The sequence below is a fragment of the Ylistrum balloti genome, unplaced genomic scaffold, assembly GCF_031769215.1.
Source record: "Ylistrum balloti isolate Yb309-2 unplaced genomic scaffold, AGI_CSIRO_Ybal_v1 Utg370614, whole genome shotgun sequence".
In the NCBI taxonomy this organism is placed as follows: domain Eukaryota; kingdom Metazoa; phylum Mollusca; class Bivalvia; order Pectinida; family Pectinidae; genus Ylistrum; species Ylistrum balloti.
This window is the reverse complement of record NW_026782377.1, coordinates 910,060-931,762: the sequence shown is the minus strand read 5'-3', so window position 1 is coordinate 931,762 and position 21,703 is coordinate 910,060. Positions and strand designations below refer to the sequence as shown.

At 34.7% G+C, this 21,703-nt stretch overlaps 1 protein-coding gene across 1 annotated transcript in view; it reads left to right on the top strand.

Annotated features, from left to right (window-relative positions):
• The window catches only part of LOC132557035 (cAMP-specific 3',5'-cyclic phosphodiesterase 4C-like), a 99,514-nt gene that overhangs the window by 61,778 nt on the left and 16,033 nt on the right, over nucleotides 1–21,703 (top strand). Inside the window, exon 6 of the mRNA XM_060221500.1 lies at nucleotides 447–540. Within this exon, the coding sequence (XP_060077483.1) occupies nucleotides 447–540 (94 nt within the window). The remainder of the gene's footprint in view (nucleotides 1–446; nucleotides 541–21,703) is intronic.

Here is a 21,703-nt window from a genome sequence, read left to right as displayed (position 1 = left end):
CTGACCACCTGGGTTTTCCCCGGGCACTCCAGTTTCTTCCCACATTCAGACAACTTCCCATCTAGGCCAAGGCTGAAGAAGAAGCTTGAAAAACTTGTTTCGCAAATATTGTAAAGTGAATAATGCAGTACACACTAACAGTTTATTGATGATGTACATATAAAGGACCAATGTAGGTAAGTTGTAATGGAGTAAATTCCTCTGTGCAATGATATAGATATAACTGTAAATAATCCTTTTTTGGGTTTCTTTTATTTCACCCCGAGAGGTCAGGTGAATACTGGTATGGGTGTATTGTCTTTCTGCCATATCCATTCTTTGGGCAGATTTTATTTGTTTTCCTGACAAACAAGAACTTGCTGTTTTCATTTTGTCATTTTCAGAAATATTTAAGATATGAAGGCTAGTGAATTCCATATACAGGCATTTGTTTCTTTTTCTCACAGTTTAAGCGGATGTTGAATCGAGAATTGAGCCATTTTGCGGAATCTAGCAAGTCAGGAAACCAAATAGCAGAATATATCTGTAGCACATATCTCGGTAAGTTTATTTAGCCATACATTGCCTATTCCAATGACTGCACATGGAATCAAACTTAGAACATGTTGCTTGGTAAAAGTCTTACTCTCGGGTAAAAAGTGTTTCAAGCTTTACAAAGTAACTGTTTCCTGGGTTTTTTTTCTTTTCTTTTGACTTTTATGTTGGAAAATGGACTTGGTTGTCCTACATAAAGCCATGAAGTCTATGTCTAGACTGCCTAGAGCGATGGAGTTACTTCCCTTTTGCCTTTCATGTGAATTGGCATGCATTATATTTTTCAGTGTGTAAACACATCAACTCATCAAATATAAGTGATAACAAATTTGATTGCCGTCAATGAATATTGTTTTTATTTATTTATTTATAAAAAAAAAAGATTAAAATGACACAATATATCTTCAACATAGCTGGAACTTAAAAGCTCTTAAATGATGTCTTGGACAATCTACAAAGTCAGTTACACATCAAAGACATGCAGAATGATGCAAACACTGATTTAAAATTGAGGTTGTCTCCATGTACATTCTTTTTTATACTTTACTGATTTGTAAATTGGAGAGTTCAAAAATATCGTCTGCATTCAGGATTATCATATAACCTTTCTTGTGAAGTTTTATTTTTTCTGAAATTGATGTTGTGAAATTTATCCACGTTTATTTTTACACATTAATGTATGGACTCTTCTGATGTGAAATCAAAACGATGAGCTTTCTGTCACTTCAATTAGACTGAGATGTATTGCTCCATTTCTTTCCATTAGTAAACAGGTACCGTATTTAACCCCATAAAAAACCAAAGCAAAATTCATTGCATTTATGTGAAATTATAAGAATCATTTTGGTATTTATATCCTAGCTTTTTTACATCCCATACTGAATTTTTCAAAGACAAATAACTAGGTTGTTACTCACCTTGAAAGCATTTGCATTTAAAATCATTGATTGATATGATAAGAGTATAGACATACATAAAACAAAATGAGGTAAAGCTAACCATGCTTTCAAGAAAAAAAAATTTGCTGACCGAATTTTGTTTACATTTTAAAATAACAACAAATATATGCTTTTCGCAAGCAGATATTTTATGAATAGCTAAAAAATTGTTTTCTACCTTTCAAGAATACAAAAGTGTCAGATTTTTTTATGCAAAAAGTTTCAGCTTTTTGCCTCAAAAGTAAAATGAATCATTTCCTATTTACAGCATATCAATTTCAATATATGTAAACTTTCACAGATTTTTTTTAAAGTTTGTGCCAAGTAAAACTAATCAGGACCCACTGATCTAGCCCAACATACTTCTATTTGCGATACACAGTTATATAGGATTAGTGTTGAAATAAAAAATCTATAAGTGTCTGGAGAAATTTATGAATGGGTCTTTTAGAGCACCATGAATTGTGGGGGTTTCTGCTATACTGCTAATCGGAATATAAAAGAGGCATTGAGCTATGTTATCGTCTGGAGGGAGCTTAAGCAGCAAGGGGTGCTAATTACGTCAAATATGGTTAGACAAAATTTCTCCATACAGTGTTCTCAGCGCCTAAGCCAATGGATGTCAGCCAACCAATATGTTGGTTCTCAATGATCTCCCTGTCACTCATTAGGCTTACACAAGCAAACCTTCCATGGTTTTTAATTCCTTCCGAATTAAACTTCCCAAAATATCTAACTAGAAACTCACGATTTCAGACATATTTCATAATATGGAAGGGAAGAAAAAAGTTGGTTTCATCTTGGCTATAGGTAATATTGGCGCCCTGGTAGACATCTGTGTATTACAATAATTAGGGATTAAGCAGCCCGTCTGTGTGGTAACTGATACTGACTTTAATTCTTTATGATACACACTCGTTCTTACATACTGTTTTTGTTTTCACTGAAAAAAGTTTAGTACTGCTTTCTTGACGTGCTATGAGAGATATCTTTATAAGTTCCCAACCAAAACCTGTGATTTATAAAATTTATAGACTTTATTTTTAACTAACGTCAGACAGTTTTGATAGATTAAACAGAATTCTGATAATTTATTATGAATAAAAAATAAACTTTATTGCAGAACATTTTTTTCTTCTCCTTTCGAATGGAATATAAAGGCTACAAGTGGTAGCTTAAGAGTTCACATTTTTTATTCCATGGTCCCTACATTGAATCTCAATTCAAAGAAGACATTTTTTTTTCATTTATTTATGTCTATTTACTACAGCTATGTATTTGGTATAAAAAAGAATATATTTTATTCCTAATCCTGAACATAACCTACATTAAACAAACAATATAAAGATAAATTAGACATGGTATCAAACACATTAAAGGGCCAAAGCAGAGAGGAAGAAAATCATGAATTTTGAAGACATCATCATTTTTATAAAAAGCCAGGTTTCTTAGTACACATGGTATTTCAGTAAGTTTTAATTTTAAATATCATGTTCTTAACTTATCACATATATGGTGAAAAATATCATTTTCAAAAATGAAAGTTGATAATGTTATATGCTCAAATGGCCTGGATGTAGGTATATGCATTTAGTTACTGGTGCTAGGTTATCTATTAATCAGTCCATGCATATGAACATGTACAGGTAATTAACCTTTGATAAGGACGAATACACCAACGTCAGGAAGAACATTATCAGATATTTAGGAAGATTTCTTAAAAGTCTTGGTACATTAGCGTTACAGTACATTAAGTCTAGACGGCACCTTCCTGTATAAAACCTGATTAACATTCACCAAGTCATCGTTACAGATTTTATCTGTAACATTCAGATATTCACATGAAGTAATTGTTACTTATTGTATTCATTTAGCAGTATAAATTCTATACTTTAGTATAAAGAACAGATTTTATATTGAAATCTGGGACAGTGCCAATCACAAGCCAATAGTTCTGGTGTGAATTGAAACTTAATCACAGGGTAGGATAAATTATATGTTGCTGAAATAGACACCTGTCCCAGGTAATGAGCATCCATCTACAGTGTCAGTTTTAGATTCCTGTTTGGTGTATATATATCTAAAATCTTTCTTTCACTACATCAGATGTCTATCTCTACATAAGGTGTCTCTCTCCTACATCAGGTCACCGTCTGTCTCCTACATAAGGCATCTGTCTCCTACATCAGGTCACTGTCTGTCTCCTACATTAGGTCACTGTCTGTCTCCTACATCAGGTGTCTGTCTCCTACATCAGGTCACTGTCTGTCTCCTACATCAGGTCACTGTCTGTCTCCTACATCAGGTCACTGTCTGTCTCCTACATCAGGTCACTGTCTGTCTCCTACATCAGCTGTCTGTCTCCTACATCAGCTGTCTGTCTCCTACATTAGGTCACTGTCTGTCTCCAACATCAGGTGTCTGTCTGTCTCCTACATAAGGTGTCTTGTCTCCTACATTAAGTCACTGTCTGTCTCCTACATCAGATGTCTAGTCACTGTCTGTCTCCTACATCAGATGTCTAGTCACTGTCTGTCTCCTACATCAGGTCACTGTCTGTGACCTACATCAGGTGTTTTTCTCCTACGTCAGGTGTCTTGTCTCCTACATTAGGTCACTGTCTGTCTCCTACATCAGGTGTCTGTCTCCTACATCAGGTCACTGTCTGTCTCCTATATCAGGTGTCTGTCTCCTACAAGGTTCACTGTCTCCTACATCAGGTGGTCACATGTCTGTCTCCTACATAAGGTGTCTCTCTCCTACATCAGGTCACTGTCTGTCTCCTACATCAGGTGTCTATCTCTACATCAGGTCACTGTCTGTCTCCTACATCAGGTGTCTGTCTCCTACATCAGGTCACTGTCTGTCTCCTACATCAGGTCACTGTCTGTCTCCTACATCAGGTGTCTGTCTCCTACATCAGGTGTCTGTCTCCTACATCAGGTCACTGTCTGTCTCCTACATCAGGTGTCTGTCTCCTACATCAGGTCACTGTCTGTCTCCTACATCAGGTGTCTGTCTCCTACATTAGGTCACTGTCTGTCTCCTACATCAGGTGTCTGTCTCCTACATCAGGTCACTGTCTGTCCTACATCAGGTACATCAGGTGTCTGTCTCCTACATCAGGTCACATCAGGTCACTGTCTGTCTCCTACATCAGTCTTGTCTCCTACATCAGGTCACTGTCTGTCTCCTACATTAGGTCACTGTCTGTCTCCTACATCAGGTCACTGTCTGTCTCCTACATCAGGTCACTGTCTGTCTCCTACATCAGGTCACTGTCTGTCTCCTACATCAGGTGTCTGTCTCCTACATTAGGTCACTGTCTGTCTCCTACATCAGGTGTCTGTCTCCTACATTAGGTCACTGTCTGTCTCCTACATCAGGTGTCTGTCTCCTACATCAGGTCACTGTCTGTCTCCTACATCAGGTGTCTGTCTCCTACATCAGGTCACTGTCTGTCTCCTACATCAGGTGTCTTGTCTCCTACATCAGGTGTCTGTCTCCTACATCAGGTGTCTGTCTCCTACATCAGGTCACTGTCTGTGACCTACATCAGGTCACTGTCTGTCTCCTACGTCAGGTGTCTTGTCTCCTACATCAGGTCACTGTCTGTCTCCTACATCAGGTCACTGTCTGTCTCCTACATCAGGTCACTGTCTGTCTCCTACATCAGGTGTCTGTCTCCTACATCAGGTGTCTGTCTCCTACATCAGGTCACTGTCTGTCTCCTATATCAGGTTAATGTCTGTCTCCTACATAAGGTTTCTGTCTCCTACATCAGGTCACTGTCTGTCTCCTACATAAGGTGTCTGTCCCCCGTTTCCAACATCAGATATCTGCCTTACATCAGGTTTCTATCTTCTATGTCATATATCGGTCTCCTACCTTAGATATTTGTCTCCAACATCTGGTGTCTGTCTCTGATATTAGGAGTCTGTCTCTTACCTTAGACATCTGTCTTCTACATCAGATGTCTGTCTTCTACATTAGGTGTCTGTCCTTTAAAGTAATTTAGGCAGTAGCATTACTTGATGCTGCAGTTCTACTTTTTGTGATGTGTAGTTGCCTTATCTAAAATAATTATGTTGTAAGAATTTCTAATTTGAAAGAAAAGAATAGATGATGACTATTGAAAGATTGATTAAATGTGGTAATATTTCTTAATAATATCTCTTATGATAGGACCTCATATGAAAAAGGTGATTAATACAGATTCCAGTAAACACAGAACTTGCATGATTAATTAACAAATTATAAGTTTGTGCAGCAAGCAGAGTGGGTGGCTGTGGATATGCATATACGTTTATCTTTTCCCTGTATGTGTATAAAATACTTAGAAAAGTTCTTAAACAATCCAGATGTATATGTTTGTTGAGGGTCTGCGGTAGTTCTACTACAGGAAATAGTGAGATGACGGAGATATTGTCAGCAGATGTGTTGTACTCATAGTTTCCCTTGAAAAAATCTCATTGGACCAGAGTCCCTAGCAGGTGCAGCAAGCGGAAGAATTGCGTCAAATGTTGCACGTCTTCAACCCGGGGTTTATCTGGAGGCCTTCAGTTTGAAAGATGTTTTCTGTGTATCACAGCCTCAGCTTCTCTACCTACGTACATACTTCTCAACCAATACGTGGCCAGTATGTACTATATGAATAGTACTCTTTGAAACTACAGGAAATCAATTTTTATTTATTATTCCTTTCAAGTTTTAATGTACAACATTGATTATCCTTATCATAAACCTGACAACAGTAAAACCAGTCTAAACTACACATCTACAAAGGCTGTCTTAGCTCGAACTATTAAAACTTGTCTATACTGTACAACAGAAAAACCTCTATCAAGTATATAATAATAAAACCTGTATCAGCTCAAAATATTAAAACCTGTCTAAACTGGACAGCAGTGAAACCTGTATAAACTGGACAGCAGTGAAATCTGTCCAAACAGAACAACAATAAAACCTGTATAAGCTGGACAGCAATAAAACCTGTATAAACTGGACATCAGTAAAATCTGTCTGAACTGAACAACAATAAAACCTGTTTAAACTGGACATCAGTAAAATCTATCTGAACTGAACAACAATAAAACCTGTATAAGTTGGACAGCAATAAAACCTGTATAAACTGGACAGCAGTAAAATCTGTCTGAACTGAACAACAATAAAACCTGTATAAGCTGGACATCAGTAAAATCTATCTGAACTGAACAACAATAAAACCTGTATAAACTGGACATCAGTAAAATCTATCTGAACTGAACAACAATAAAACCTGTATAAGTTGGACAGCAATAAAACCTGTATAGACTGGACATCAGTAAAATCTGTCTGAACTGAACAACAATAAAACCTGTATAAGCTGGACATCAGTAAAATCTATCTGAACTGAGCAACAATAAAACCTGTATAAACTGGACATCAGTAAAATCTATCTGAACTGAACAACAATAAAACCTGTATAAGTTGGACAGCAATAAAACCTGTATAAACTGGACATCAGTAAAATCTGTCTGAACTGAACAACAATAAAACCTGTATATGCTGGACATCAGTAAAATCTATCTGAACTGAACAACAATAAAACCTGTATAAACTGGACATCAGTAAAATCTATCTGAACTGAACAACAATAAAACCTGTATAAGTTGGACAGCAATAAAACCTGTATAAACTGGACATCAGTAAAATCTGTCTGAACAGAACAACAATAAAACCTGTATAAACTGGACATCAGTAAAATCTATCTGAACTGAACAACAATAAAACCTGTATAAGTTGGACAGCAATAAAACCTGTATAAACTGGACAGCAGTGAAATCTGTCCAAACAGAACAGCAATAAAACCTGTATAAACTGGACATCAGTAAAATCTGTCTGAACTGAACAACAATAAAACCTGTATAAGCTGGACAGCAATAAAACCTGTATAAACTGGACATCAGTAAAATCTATCTGAACTGAACAACAATAAAACCTGTATAAGTTGGACAGCAATAAAACCTGTATAAACTGGACAGCAGTAAAATCTGTCTGAACTGAACAACAATAAAACCTGTATAAGCTGGACAGCAATAAAACCTGTATAAACTGGACATCAGTAAAATCTGTCTGAACTGAACAACAATAAAACCTGTATAAGCTGGACAGCAATAAAACCTGTATAAACTGGACATCAGTAAAATCTATCTGAACTGAACAACAATAAAACCTGTATAAGTTGGACAGCAATAAAACCTGTATAAACTGGACATCAGTAAAATCTGTCTGAACTGAACAACAATAAAACCTGTATAAGTTGGACAGCAATAAAACCTGTATAAACTGGACATCAGTAAAATCTATCTGAACTGAACAACAATAAAACCTGTATAAGTTGGACAGCAATAAAACCTGTATAAACTGGACATCAGTAAAATCTATCTGAACTGAACAACAATAAAACCTGTATAAGTTGGACAGCAATAAAACCTGTATAAACTGGACATCAGTAAAATCTGTCTGAACAGAACAACAATAAAACCTGTATAAACTGGACATCAGTAAAATCTATCTGAACTGAACAACAATAAAACCTGTATAAGTTGGACAGCAATAAAACCTGTATAAACTGGACAGCAGTGAAATCTGTCCAAACAGAACAGCAATAAAACCTGTATAAACTGGACATCAGTAAAATCTGTCTGAACTGAACAACAATAAAACCTGTATAAGCTGGACAGCAATAAAACCTGTATAAACTGGACATCAGTAAAATCTATCTGAACTGAACAACAATAAAACCTGTATAAGTTGGACAGCAATAAAACCTGTATAAACTGGACAGCAGTAAAATCTGTCTGAACTGAACAACAATAAAACCTGTATAAGCTGGACAGCAATAAAACCTGTATAAACTGGACATCAGTAAAATCTGTCTGAACTGAACAACAATAAAACCTGTATAAGCTGGACAGCAATAAAACCTGTATAAACTGGACATCAGTAAAATCTATCTGAACTGAACAACAATAAAACCTGTATAAGTTGGACAGCAATAAAACCTGTATAAACTGGACATCAGTAAAATCTGTCTGAACTGAACAACAATAAAACCTGTATAAGTTGGACAGCAATAAAACCTGTATAAACTGGACATCAGTAAAATCTATCTGAACTGAACAACAATAAAACCTGTATAAGTTGGACAGCAATAAAACCTGTATAAACTGGACATCAGTAAAATCTATCTGAACTGAACAACAATAAAACCTGTATAAGCTGGACAGCAATAAAACCTGTATAAACTGGACATCAGTAAAATCTGTCTGAACTGAACAACAATAAAACCTGTATAAGCTGGACAGCAATAAAACCTGTATAAACTGGACAGCAGTAAAATCTGTCTGGACAGCAATAAAACCTGTATAAACTGGACATCAGTAAAATCTGTCTGAACTGAACAACAATAAAACCTGTATAAGCTGTACAATTGGAAAATAGGAAAACCTGTCTAAATTGAACAGTGGTAAAACCTGTCTTATTTGGACGTCAATAAAAACCTGTGGGAACTGGACAACAGTAAAACCTGTATAAACTGTACAACAGTCAAAATTGCATAAAATGGACAACATTATAATCCTGTTTAAACTGGACAGCAGCAGAAACTTTATCTATGAACAACAGCAATATTTGTCTGATCTGGACATCGGTAAAACCAGTCTAAACTGGACAGTAGTAAAAACCTGTTTAAACTGGATAACAGTCATACCTGGCCATACAGTAAGTTCTCTTTAAAGTGGACAAGTCAAACTGAATCAACTACCTGACAGATGTGGCATTGATCAGACCATAAATGCCATTGAGTATCATTATATCCATGGTTTCAGTGTTCCATAAGGATGTGGGTAATTGGTTATTTTGTTTCTGTCAAATTGACTTGGAATCAGCACAAGTGCAATAACTTACAAAATTGTGCATTTATAACAACTATAAATGCCACATAGCAGTCAAATTTTGCAATATAATGTCATAACTATCATTTAACTTGATCGTGTACAGTAAAATATAACTAGATGAAAAAAAGATGAAGTAAAAGTTAAATCATACCTTAACAATACTTTTGAAATGTGTTTTTAGAAAAATCTGGATACATCAACAACAACCTCTCTTTTGATTTGTTATAGTAATGCTTTCTACATAGACTAGGAAAATCAAAGTTATGTTTCTCCCAAAACAGCCTGTATCATAGTTATTTTCATTCATAAAGAGGTAATTCATGTCATTAAAAAGAACCAATGACTCAGAATTGCTTTATACCTAGGTAGAACCATTATGTGTTAGAATAGGTAATTTGAAATAGATCAAGTTTTGGCTGCAATCCTGGAAAAGTTTTATTGTAATGAATGGTGTTGTCAGAAACATACAAATCTTTCATCTTTTTATTGATTAGCTGTTGACTTTTGAACCCATGGTATTAGCTGCTGAACCTTCCAATCTTTTAAGCCATTAAGCCAATGTAAGTATTTAGTGGGCCTCACATAGAGAGAGGGGGGGGGAGGGGTTAAAAATATACTTGGATTTTTGGAGAAAGGGGAGGGGAGGTAATACATTAGGATGCATAAACAACATTGTTCAAATAGCAGGCTGAAAACCTGACTGTATAATTAAAGCCTTCCAGATATAGGTCAGTCATGTTTTCTCCATCATCTGATCCTAAATACTGATGGAGATTTGTTTAATCTAGAGTACATGTTCTGCTTTTTTTAGGGAGGAGGGATGCATTTTTGTCTCTTCATAGTTCAAATAAAACATATATTTCATTTTTTTTTTTTTTTATTGACTGCAAACTTCTCTAATGAAATGTATATTTCACTTCTGTTGAAATGTATGCTTTAAATGCAATTCATATTTCCTGGCAATGGATATGTATTTAATGACCTCACCTGTGTCCGGAGATGTTTTTATCAGAGAATGGTTAATCTACATGGATACCAGTGACATACAGACATGGTGAAGAAACAGCATGCTGCAGTGTTTAAGCTACACGGAGATGCTTTATCTACATGTAGACATCCTATGTGGATGTTAAATTTGTATTAATAGTCATATGTCACTGATAAGGTTGATAGCAGTTATTTTAATGGCCTTCAGTACAGTTGTATAGTTCCTCCTCCTCCCCTCCTCTTCCTCTTACTCTTCTTCTTCTTCCTCTTCCTCCTCTTCCTCCTCCTTCTCCTCCTCCTCCTTCTTCTTCTTATTCTTCTTCTTCATAATGATTAAGCAATATATTATGCAAATGAGGGTATAAGACTCCCACATTCGAGTGGTCACAGGTTGCTGACATGAGCTGAACTGCTTGGCAATGGAATATGTAAGGTCAATCTGTCTGGTCAGACTGTCCTTGGACCAAAGGTTTCCAGGGATATTACCACTTCTACAGTAGTTTGATGTATTACTATGGAAATTTTTAAGCCAGTTAGTAGTAATAATTGTACCGTTTATACTGTAAAAAGACAGCTACCAGAAATCTGCTTACAGTGGATAAACTTAATTATTACTAGCTTTAAACATCTATTGTAATCATGTTTATGATTATGTATCGTGTGAAATTAGTCATTCACCAATTTGTTTTTATTTCACTATGGTGAAGGAGTACTTAAGAGGGACAATTAGGTTTCACTTTCCCATGGATGCCCACACTCCTAGGATTGTTCAGGATTATACAGTGAACAATTCTATTGTGAACAAAACATATGAAATTTCAGTTACTTTAGTCTATTTTTGAGGGGAAAATGCATAAATGTTTGGTTAATTTTGAAAATAACGTGCTATCAAGTTTCCTTTAAAGATGACTTTGACCTGTTTTCATGGTCACAGGGTTCAAATATGGTTATAACATTTAAGAGTATTCTTAAAGTCTGGAAGTGAAAGTGTCTTGTATTTGGCCAATTGGTACTTGAGTTGGAGTGCTATGAAGTGTTCTAATTATAAGTTACCTTAACCTATTTCATAGGTCACAGGTGTCAAATATGCTTAAACATTTTAGAATAATCTTCTGTTTCAGAAGAATCGGGGTTGTGAACATTTACAAGCAGGTATCTGGACTGATTATATGGTTTATAATCGAAGGAGTACGAAACACAAAATGATTATTGTGATATTCTTTTCTTTAATATCCTTGGAAGTGATGTAGGCCCAGGGTAATTTTCAGAATTTTTTGTTTTTGAACTGTTATGTAGCATATAATTCTGTGGAATGTTCAGTAATCCCATGTAAATGAGACCAGATTGAAAGCAAAAAATTATTGTAGAGAAATCATGTATTTGTAAGTTAACTGTGTGTTTAAAGATTTGTTTGTTTAATGGGCTTGATCACCCCATGAACAGCCAGGAACATTTTGCAGCATGGTCTCCCAGTAGTATTTAGTGGTTACTTTACTGAACAACATAAGGAGGCCAGTCACATGTCCTCAAGAGCAATTAGTATAAAGAATCTTGTCCAATACACAATCACATCAGCACAGACCAGTCTAGATCTCAGCGTCCTGAGAAGCACAAAGCGCTATAGGTAGGGACCATAAAACTTTCTAAAAGTACACATTTACATGTGTAATTAGCCAAGACTTCATATGTATATTACAGTTTCTCATAAATGATGACCATATAAGAATGTTAGCTATGCTGCATGCTGTTAGCTCATGGTAAGATAATGCACTGACCTTTGAATTTCAGTATCCATGGTCTGAAGTCTAAAAATGCTCTTAGATTGATATCTAGTGGACATAGAATGGACAAAAGCTGTTTGAGAACAGCAAAGCTGATCTAATGACGGCTCATGTGATCCTCAATTGTCATTCAGTCTTTATGAAAGCAATGATGTCCACACACCTAGTTCCACTATTTGGGGGAAAATATTTCTTTTCTTCAATTTTTAAGGAATTACACAACATAAATATACCTTCAGACCAAATCTGTGCATTTAAGCCTTTCCTAACTTGCAGAAAAAACAATTCCCTGAAACATGTCAAAGTCCCACTTTTTGGAGATCCCTGTTACATCTTAAAACTACCTTGATACCAAATATCAGCCTCCTAGAACATATATTTTATTACCATTCATGTATACAAGAGCATTTCATAACTTGTAGCAGCAAAAGTTTTAATCTCAATACCAGAGGGATAAAGGCACCAATTCTTAGAATAGGCAAGGTCAACAATGATACCATGTTGCATATGTTTCACTGTCCATAAGGGTCAAGGATATTGTTGCTCTACATAAACAATTAACAGCCTGTTTGTCGACATCGCTATTGCGCCTTGGATTTGTAAGCAACCACCTTTTTCGGAAGTCTTGCCTCTTTTGTAAGTCAGAGAAATAGATTGAAGAGTCAGAAATAGTGTTACAATACATAAAGATGTGATTATGCAATTAAAGAGACTGCGATAGCTTGGTCAGAATGTTGGCATCTTCAGATGAATATCTGAGATGTGTGGTTCGATGTTAGATAATCCAAAGCAACTTTCTCAGTAAGCTGAGAAATAGAACAAACTGTGATGTTATGGTACTTGAACTAGACACCCTACCCTCTGAATGGCTAGTAATCTGCCTGCCATATGTTTGGTACTGCAAGGAGACATATTGCCTCAAAAGTGGCTGGTCATAAGCAGACAAACCCAGCAAACAAGAGTTTCAACAATTAGGGCTGTTCTCCAGACTAACTATGGTATGTCTCTAAATGTTTTACTTCAGTACACTTAGGTAACATGACTGATGTCGCTAGTCCGCCATGCAAATATCTCATGTACAGAGGTCATATCCTAGTGTAGTAAGTGTGTCACTCAAAACAATTATGCTAATTTCAGATTGTCCATGTCTCCAAGTCATGGAGACAGGAAATGGATGCACAGTGATGTATGAAAGTCTGTCAACACAGATATACACATTAGTTAAACATGAGGTACTGTCAATCTCACCAGGGGAAAAAAAGATTATTTTAAGGCTGGCCTGTACCTTAAGCTGGAAGCTAGAAAATAAACAATGTTTATAATGATAACCTCTGATCAAACCCTTAGTAGTCAAGTTCATTTTTGTTAATTTGTTAATAGCTATCTAATGGCACATAGTAATTATCTACAAACCAGATAAAGATCTTTATTATTTTTTCATTAATCTGATTTGGTGAAGTGATTTGGAGATTTTTTTTACTTCTTTCCTTATCTAAGTCAGATCTTCAATTTCAAAGGTCTTTTCAATCTATTTATCAAAATCAGAATAAGTTTTAATTCATTAATCTATGGAAATCGTGACCTGATGTTGCCTTAGTGATATCGTGTCTTTGTTTTTGGTGAATCAGTTAGATAAATGCCTGAATGCTACCTGGTACATGAAATTCATAAAATAACAGATGTTGTTGTTACACCTTACTGAAGGGAACATGTTGATTTCATTGTAATTTACATGTATGATTTAGTCTATTTCTGTCAAGAATGTGTTTCACAACTTGAAATATGTTTAATGTTGACAGAAATCTACATGAGCAGATGGCAGGGAATATTGACATTAGATAGCAGGTTAAACAGGCACCTGTGACGGGTTGAATTATAACTCATTAGGGGGTGTAGTACACCTGCCCTTGTTTATCAGTTTTGTAGCCAAAACCAAGCTGACTTTTATCCTGTTTTGACCCCAAATAATGCTATACAGTTCATTCATTCATTGATTTCCAACAGTTTGTAGAATTTTGAAATTTTGAAGATGCCAAAATGTTATTTGTTTGCATATCTCGCTTCCATTTTGGTTTGATAACTACAGCAACAATATCTTAACTGGTGTGATATTTACTGTTATAATCATTATGTTTTTTTTAGATTTCATTATCATTTCAGTTTTTTCATGTTAAATATATATATTTTGTAATTACCTATCCATTGATAAAGTGATGCCTGTACTGACAAAGAGGTTGAATTTTCAGAAAATGAGAAGTTGTGACGTTGCCAAAATTTTTGTAATAGTGCCCACACTTGATTCTTGAAATAGGTACGCTGTATGGACTCTCACAGGGAGATGTACACATTTTGTCTATAATAAGGGGGCAATGACGTTGTTAGGATTGAAAAGTTACATACATATCCTGTTCCACACAATTAACAGGGAGGGAATCTTAACTATAACAACGTACATTAAATGGCATAATTAACACCCCAGTTTCATGGCATTTTTTATCTTACCTCGTAGTAAAATCAGAATTGTTTCCATTGAACAAGTGTACAATGAAAGTTTTGTCCTACTTGCTTATAAATCATGATTAATACCATATAAAATTAAACATTAGATTCATCATGAATTCAGTTTCATTATGTTCTGCTATAAGCTCATCATCCAGACTTTGAGCCAAATATTAATCATCACTAATATCACAAATTAGTAATGTACTTATCACCCATAAGAATTTGAGTAGCGAATATTGCAGATTAATTAGTCTTGAATGCCACTTTCATGGGCAAGACCTGAGAAACATTTAATGAAATAAGTTTCTCTATCCCTCTGTTGACAAATAGCTCCTCAAACTCCTTACTTTCAGCTGTACAAAGATATCTTGGTTTCTAAACCCATCAATGTTGATGAGAGTTATTGCCCTTTTTTATTTACTGAAAAGGGAGGACATGCAGGTCCAAAATTTTAAGTCACCTATTTACTTAGCATTTTTATACAAACTATACAAAAAGTACTGATGGAGATTTGCATTTGTAAAGATGTTGCATTTCTGAAATAAACAAGAAATATGAGAGATATTGGAAAAGGCAAGAGCATTAATTATGTGAAATACCACCATCGCTATAAATAGCTATATACACTTGTTGACACTAATGGCTGGTAGGAGGGGTGGAGACAGATACAAATATACATACCATATGTTCTGTGGGTAATACATTATATTCCAGATGTGTTTTACATGGTGTGAGAAAAAAAATAACATGTTTTGACTGACATTCGTCGTTTTCATGCCTTTGAGTGCGGAGCATGCGTTGATAAGTGTACCCAGAACCTTCGATCACCTGTTGCTTGCGTCATGTGGAGAGGAGTTTAACTTCTAAACCTCTTGTGTCGCTTGTCAAAAAACTATACCTCTCAGAAATGTTAAATTTTGAGCCCTCACAATAGTTAAATAAATTGGAATTGGAAAATTTTATTGAAAAAAATTCTTTTGAAATTTTATACTTGTTGGTCATGTCATGAGTTTTGCAATAGATGATTATAAATACAAACCTACATTCTTTTTCATCTCAATGGTGATTCTCATGTGGACTTCAATCCATTACATATGTGTTAAGATGCACCATCTTGAAGACTTCACAATCGCAGACTTCCGCTACTAATATCCATAAGCTCTCAAAAGCAGTTCATGCTGATAATGAGAAGACGACACAATTACACTTAAGAAAATATCACGATTTTCATCTATCCCAGGCTGTCTGTAGAGCCGTCATATCAGTACATTTTGAGAAAGTTGAGTACGTTGATAATTACACAAAGAGAAAATAATATATTAAGTTTAGGAGTAGTTTATATAAAGGCTGAATTCACTCGAGGTAATTTCTGTATATTAACTTTATATGATATACATATTTGTTTAAATCCTGGTTTGTTGGGGTGAATGTGTTTTGTTGATGTATATTTTTTCAGACATGAATAAGTCATTATACTTCAAATTCGCCTGTTGATTAATAACAAATTAAATTTTCAAATCATTGTTCAACTTTTTTTTGCATCATTCTTATCATTTGTTTTAATAAAGCAAACATGTTGTTCATTGGAATATATGAAATTGAATTGAGTCGATCATAAAAAAAAAAAAAAATTTTATCTTAGCCAGAAAATCTATTTGAAAGGTTTTCAACCTTTTGTCTTTTTGTTTGAAAAAAAAACCAATATTCAATGAGTATCATCATTTATGAGATGTTACAAAAGAGTCAATAATTTTCTATTTTCTTTTGCGCAATGAAATTTCATTTATCCCATTACTCTATCTGTTTCACAACCAATATGCCACATGATAAACGTGGTACAATTGTATTGTTTGAAAATTTTTTGATAATTTTCTGTTTTCTTTTGCAATATGAAGTGCAATGTTTGTTAAGTAGTTAAGAATGCCTGGATGACAACATTGAAAAAGAAACTTCCCTACCAGGAAACCTAGTCTTACACGTTATCCTTGTACTGTTTCTAGAATTTCAATGTAAAAATGCTTTCTTTAGTTTATATTTTGCCTCATTTCACCTATTTTGATCTTTGAACAAGATTTATTGAAATGATGTGGGGTTTTATTTTGGTTGTTTTTGAGTTTTATCCCTATAGGACAAAAGCAACTTTTGTATTGTTATTCGTTGCATCATTATTCCCACAACACCTTACATCAGTGGAGATGCATTGTGAAACAAAAAGGATTGGTAAGGGGAGTAGGAAAGTAGTACAATGAGTACAACAGCAGTACATTAGCTGCTGCTTTAACCTGGTAACCAAGATCTAAATTTTACTCGGTTGATAAAGCTGGATGTGTGAATCATGCTCTAGTTGAGTCTACTCCATCAACATATATATCAGGAGGCAAATTACAAAAGAATGTATGATGGATGTCATTTATGAATTAGGCCACAAGGTTTATGAGCAGGTAGAAGATATGCCTGAGGACAATGACAAGTTGACAGGTCTAAACTTCATCTCTGCCTGGAGCTTAAATGCGACACTTTCTTCTTGTTGCATAACTCCCAAATTTTGATGTGAAAATTTATGTTATTTCAATATGCATTAAACATACTTTACATATATCCCTTCTGGTTAGTTTGCGGTAGTAATGCACTTTGTTTAAAGTTCTTTTATATAATTAAAAGGAAGTTTAGTTTAATTTAATTTAATTAAAGACATTTGAAAAGATGTTTACAAATACCATATTTTACCTGTTATGAAAATTTCATTAATGTGCATTTATTTAAAATTGTCTTCCTTGAAATTAGCTAGCATCAATATAACTATTCAAAATTAAATGTTTTCATATCTCAAAGATATTTTTTGTAAATTACTTGAAATTTACAGTGTGGATACTTATAATTTTTTAATGTCTCATTAAGGTGTATGTAGCATACATCCCCAAGTCTCACAATTATAGTAAGATTTTAGGAAACATACACAAAACTCAATTGTCGCACAGTGAGGAAACATACCTCCTTAAGTCATATTGCTATAGCTGGTATCATATATACCTCGTTAAGACTTCATGCAAGAGAGTAAGACTTCATGCAAGAGAGTAAGGTAGCATACTTCCTTAAGTGATATTGTCACAATTGGTACCATATATCAATGAGCCTCCATATCACAATAAAGTAGCATACTTCCTGAAGTGATATTGTCACAACTGGAACCATACCTCATTTAGCTTTCTTACCACAGTGAGATAGCATACTGCCTTAAATTATACTGTCATAATTGGTACCATACTCTCATTGATCCTGCAATGTACAGTAAGCAGCATACTTCCTTAAGCCATATTGTCTTGATATATGTACTATGATTCATTCAACATGCAAGTCATTGCAAGGTACATGTAGCATATTTCCTTAAGCTATATTACCACAACCAAATTGATGTCACAGTAAGGTAACATGCTTCCTTAAATTATACTGCAACAATTTGTACAATACCTCATTGAGCCTCCATGTCACAGTGAGGCAGCATAATTTTTTAAATCATATTGTCACGATTGATACAATAACTTCATTCAAAGCCTCTAGGCCACAATATGTCAAGCATCTTTAATCAGGAGTAGATCTTACTGAAGTATCAAATATATTTATAAACTTTTCCTTTTTTCTGTCAACATTGATAAAAACAATCATAAAAAAGCAAGAGTTGAATTTGAGTTGTCATGTACATTTCTTAAGGAATTGTCTGTAATTTTGCCATCATGTGATAACCTTCATCTGTCCATCGACTCTAAATTTCTGGCCTAATTTTGTAGGTCAAAGCAAAATTAAGAGGCCTGGCCGTGATTTCCGTTTGTAATTATTCATTCTGTGGTTATGGGAATTATCTAAGATTTTATTTGAATTGCAAATCCAGCCCTGATGTTGTTCATGACTGTAACCACTCCGACAACATACCATATTTAATGATCTGATAAAAACTCTGATTCCACGGCAACACAGACAGAATCTCTTTAACACTATATTTCATCAACATCTTTTTACACCCTTCTGTATTTACCTTGAGTTTTGAAGTAACAGAACAATGTTTGAAAATTACAAGAAATAGAACGCATATCTTTAAATTAAAAATTCTGAAAAATATTTTGAAAACACCTTTAGAATAATAAGTATTCACTATTCACATGCTTTTGTTACTTTGATATTAGGTATATGTGATGACCATTGTATAGGTTTGTGGCCCTTTTGGCATTTTAAATATAGATTCCTAGGAGTTAAATTGGTGATGAGCATTTCAATATCACATACTTGACAGTGTCTGGCGGCCTGCAGAATTTCTGTATGTCTCAGAAGTGAAATTTATCTGTAGACTTTTACCCAAGATGTTTATTTGAATTTAAACATTGGTGTTTTACCTGTATGTCCTATGTATATTAAACTGGTTTCAATATCCTTATACAGTTGATTGGCTGATCAGGTCAATCACTTGTGGAAACCATTGTACATATTTACATTGGCACGTATAGGTAACTCGGCTAATTAGCTCTTTATTGATGTCAGGTCTTAACAGATCTGTAAGTATTGCCATCTTCACATCTTAACACCAGTGGAAGCGTTTCATACTTCTTCACTAAAGTTTTGTGTAGACTATTTCTTCCAACAATTTCAAAAACAACATGTGTTAACTTTAAACTTTATTTACGAAACATGAATGGGAGAAATTTGGATTTTTTACTTGCAATATGAAAAATACCCACCAAATATATAAATAACACTTGGATTACTAAAATCAATGTTATCGTACCTCTAAGATAAATAGATGTTGACAGCTAGGACTTGTATGCTGGTGCGATTTTTGAAGGGTGAGTTTTGATGATGGATGAACGTGGTCTGAAGATAAAGCTAACTGGATTGTAGCCCGATGGAGTGGTGATCTCAGGGGTCAGTGACACACGTTGATTACACGTTGATTACGTACCAGTGTCTACAGGATGATGTGTGCTAGGTGATTGACCACAAGTGTGTTGAGATCGTTGTGACCATAAGCACGTCAGCCTGACAGAGGAAGTTATACCTTTGTTAAACTCTGTTAGCCTTCTTGCCTTCGTTCACTCTTGGAAAAGCTTTACTAGCATACACACATCCAATAACTCAAAACTTCAAGAATATTTTTCATTTTAAACAAGTAAATTTATCACAGCTTCACTTTCACTAGGTCATTCCGATATTTAATGATGTGTTACTTTGGGTTTTATTTAAAGAAAATATTGACTAATGTTTGAATATTTCCAACAATCATTGTCAAGTTGACAAAGCATGGTATACTATATGCTGTTTCACTGATTGAGCTTGAATCTGTGTTGATTTGAAGGTATTGGTGAATGGATGTGCTCTTTTGTCACCCATTGCTTCCATGGCATGTCCTTAATACAAAATCAACAAATGTGTCTGGTACAGATATGAAGACACCATCAGTTCAAAATTTGTCCAAACAAGCAATCTAGTGCCACAGCCAATGTAGACAGGACACATCAAACATTGAAATGTTTTCTCTGAATGTGGTCGAAGAAACAAATACAGTCATTGTGGCAGTTTAACCTTTAAGGTCATTGACAGGTACAACACTTTATTGTTAGCACATTTTGGTTTTGAAATGGATATTTCCATAGAAGTAAGAACATTTCGTTCTGTGGGGTTGATGATTGAACATGTTGGTTTCGGCACAAGAGAGGACAGAATTTGTAATGGCAGTGTTAGATTACGCAGTGAGTTATGGTATGTATTTACTGAAAACAAGAAAATTAGTATATTTGACTTTCTTTGATTTCATTAAGGAGAAAAATGATAAAAATGATGTATATTCATACTTTTTTTCTCGTTTACTATGTAAATAAAATATACAAAAAAAGTCTGGGACGAACACTAAAATATACTTATGATAGATTATAAAGTTTGGACAGTAGGTCTTGTAAAAAGTTTAGAATTTCATTTTCGACTCTCAGGTGCTGATGATCTTGGCACAAGTCTGGGTTTAAAATGGAGGTGTACTGTGAATATAATTTGGAGTATGTTTAACATAAAAGAGTTCAGGATCTCCGAGACCTCAAAAATGTTTGATACAAGAATGAGAGAAGCAGTGGGTCCATGGATCTACCTGTTTGAACTTTGCTTGTATTATTAGCGGTAGGTACACACGGTGCACATCAAGTGCTGAAGGGACCTACAGGTGCTGTAAACATGCAGGCACAATCACTAAATTGCATTGTCTGGCTCACGGCAACAAGAAGATTATTCTGCGTGTGATCTAAGTTTGCGTGTTTTTTTTATCATTATTATACAGTTGAAATCTCATTTTATTTGAGGTAAATAGGAGTCTTCAGCATCGTTCCTTCAATTATTTATGATATAGATTATGTACACTATCAGGTCATCGAACTCGATTGCACGTAATTTGTACTCAATCTTTTTCTCGTACAATTAGTGATATGGCTTACCTTACATCACACTCAGTAAATCGTGCTACTTTATCTTGTCTGGCTAAATTAAAGCAGATTATAAAAGTCCCTTCTGATATTTGAAATTAACTCAAAGTTCAGATAGGAAATGCTTTATTAATCTTTTTTGTCTTGTTTTTTGTATATTCTGTTGAAGGCCTCTTGGACTTATGTACAACTTTTTACTCAAAGTCAGCTGGGGCTTATTGATGAATAAGTGTGGTGTTTACGATAGATTTATTATAAGTGAAGTCTGTAATACCAATAGGTATTCTCCTGAAGTCTAGCTGCTTTATCAACACCATGAATACCAAATTACTTTATTGGATATTGGTTCTTCGGGAGTTTTTGTCTAAATTCTGTTCCTCCACTTATATACAACATCAGTGTAATTCTTTTGTTAAACTTAGATTCCTGCAATTGTGTTAAGGACCTGAATTTCATTGAGCTATATAGAGCTGGATTGTGACATAATCCAAAAGTTTTTAGTGCCAAATAGTTTCCAGAAAACTGGAAAATACATTTTGTATACATTACAATTTTTCAGAATATCAGTG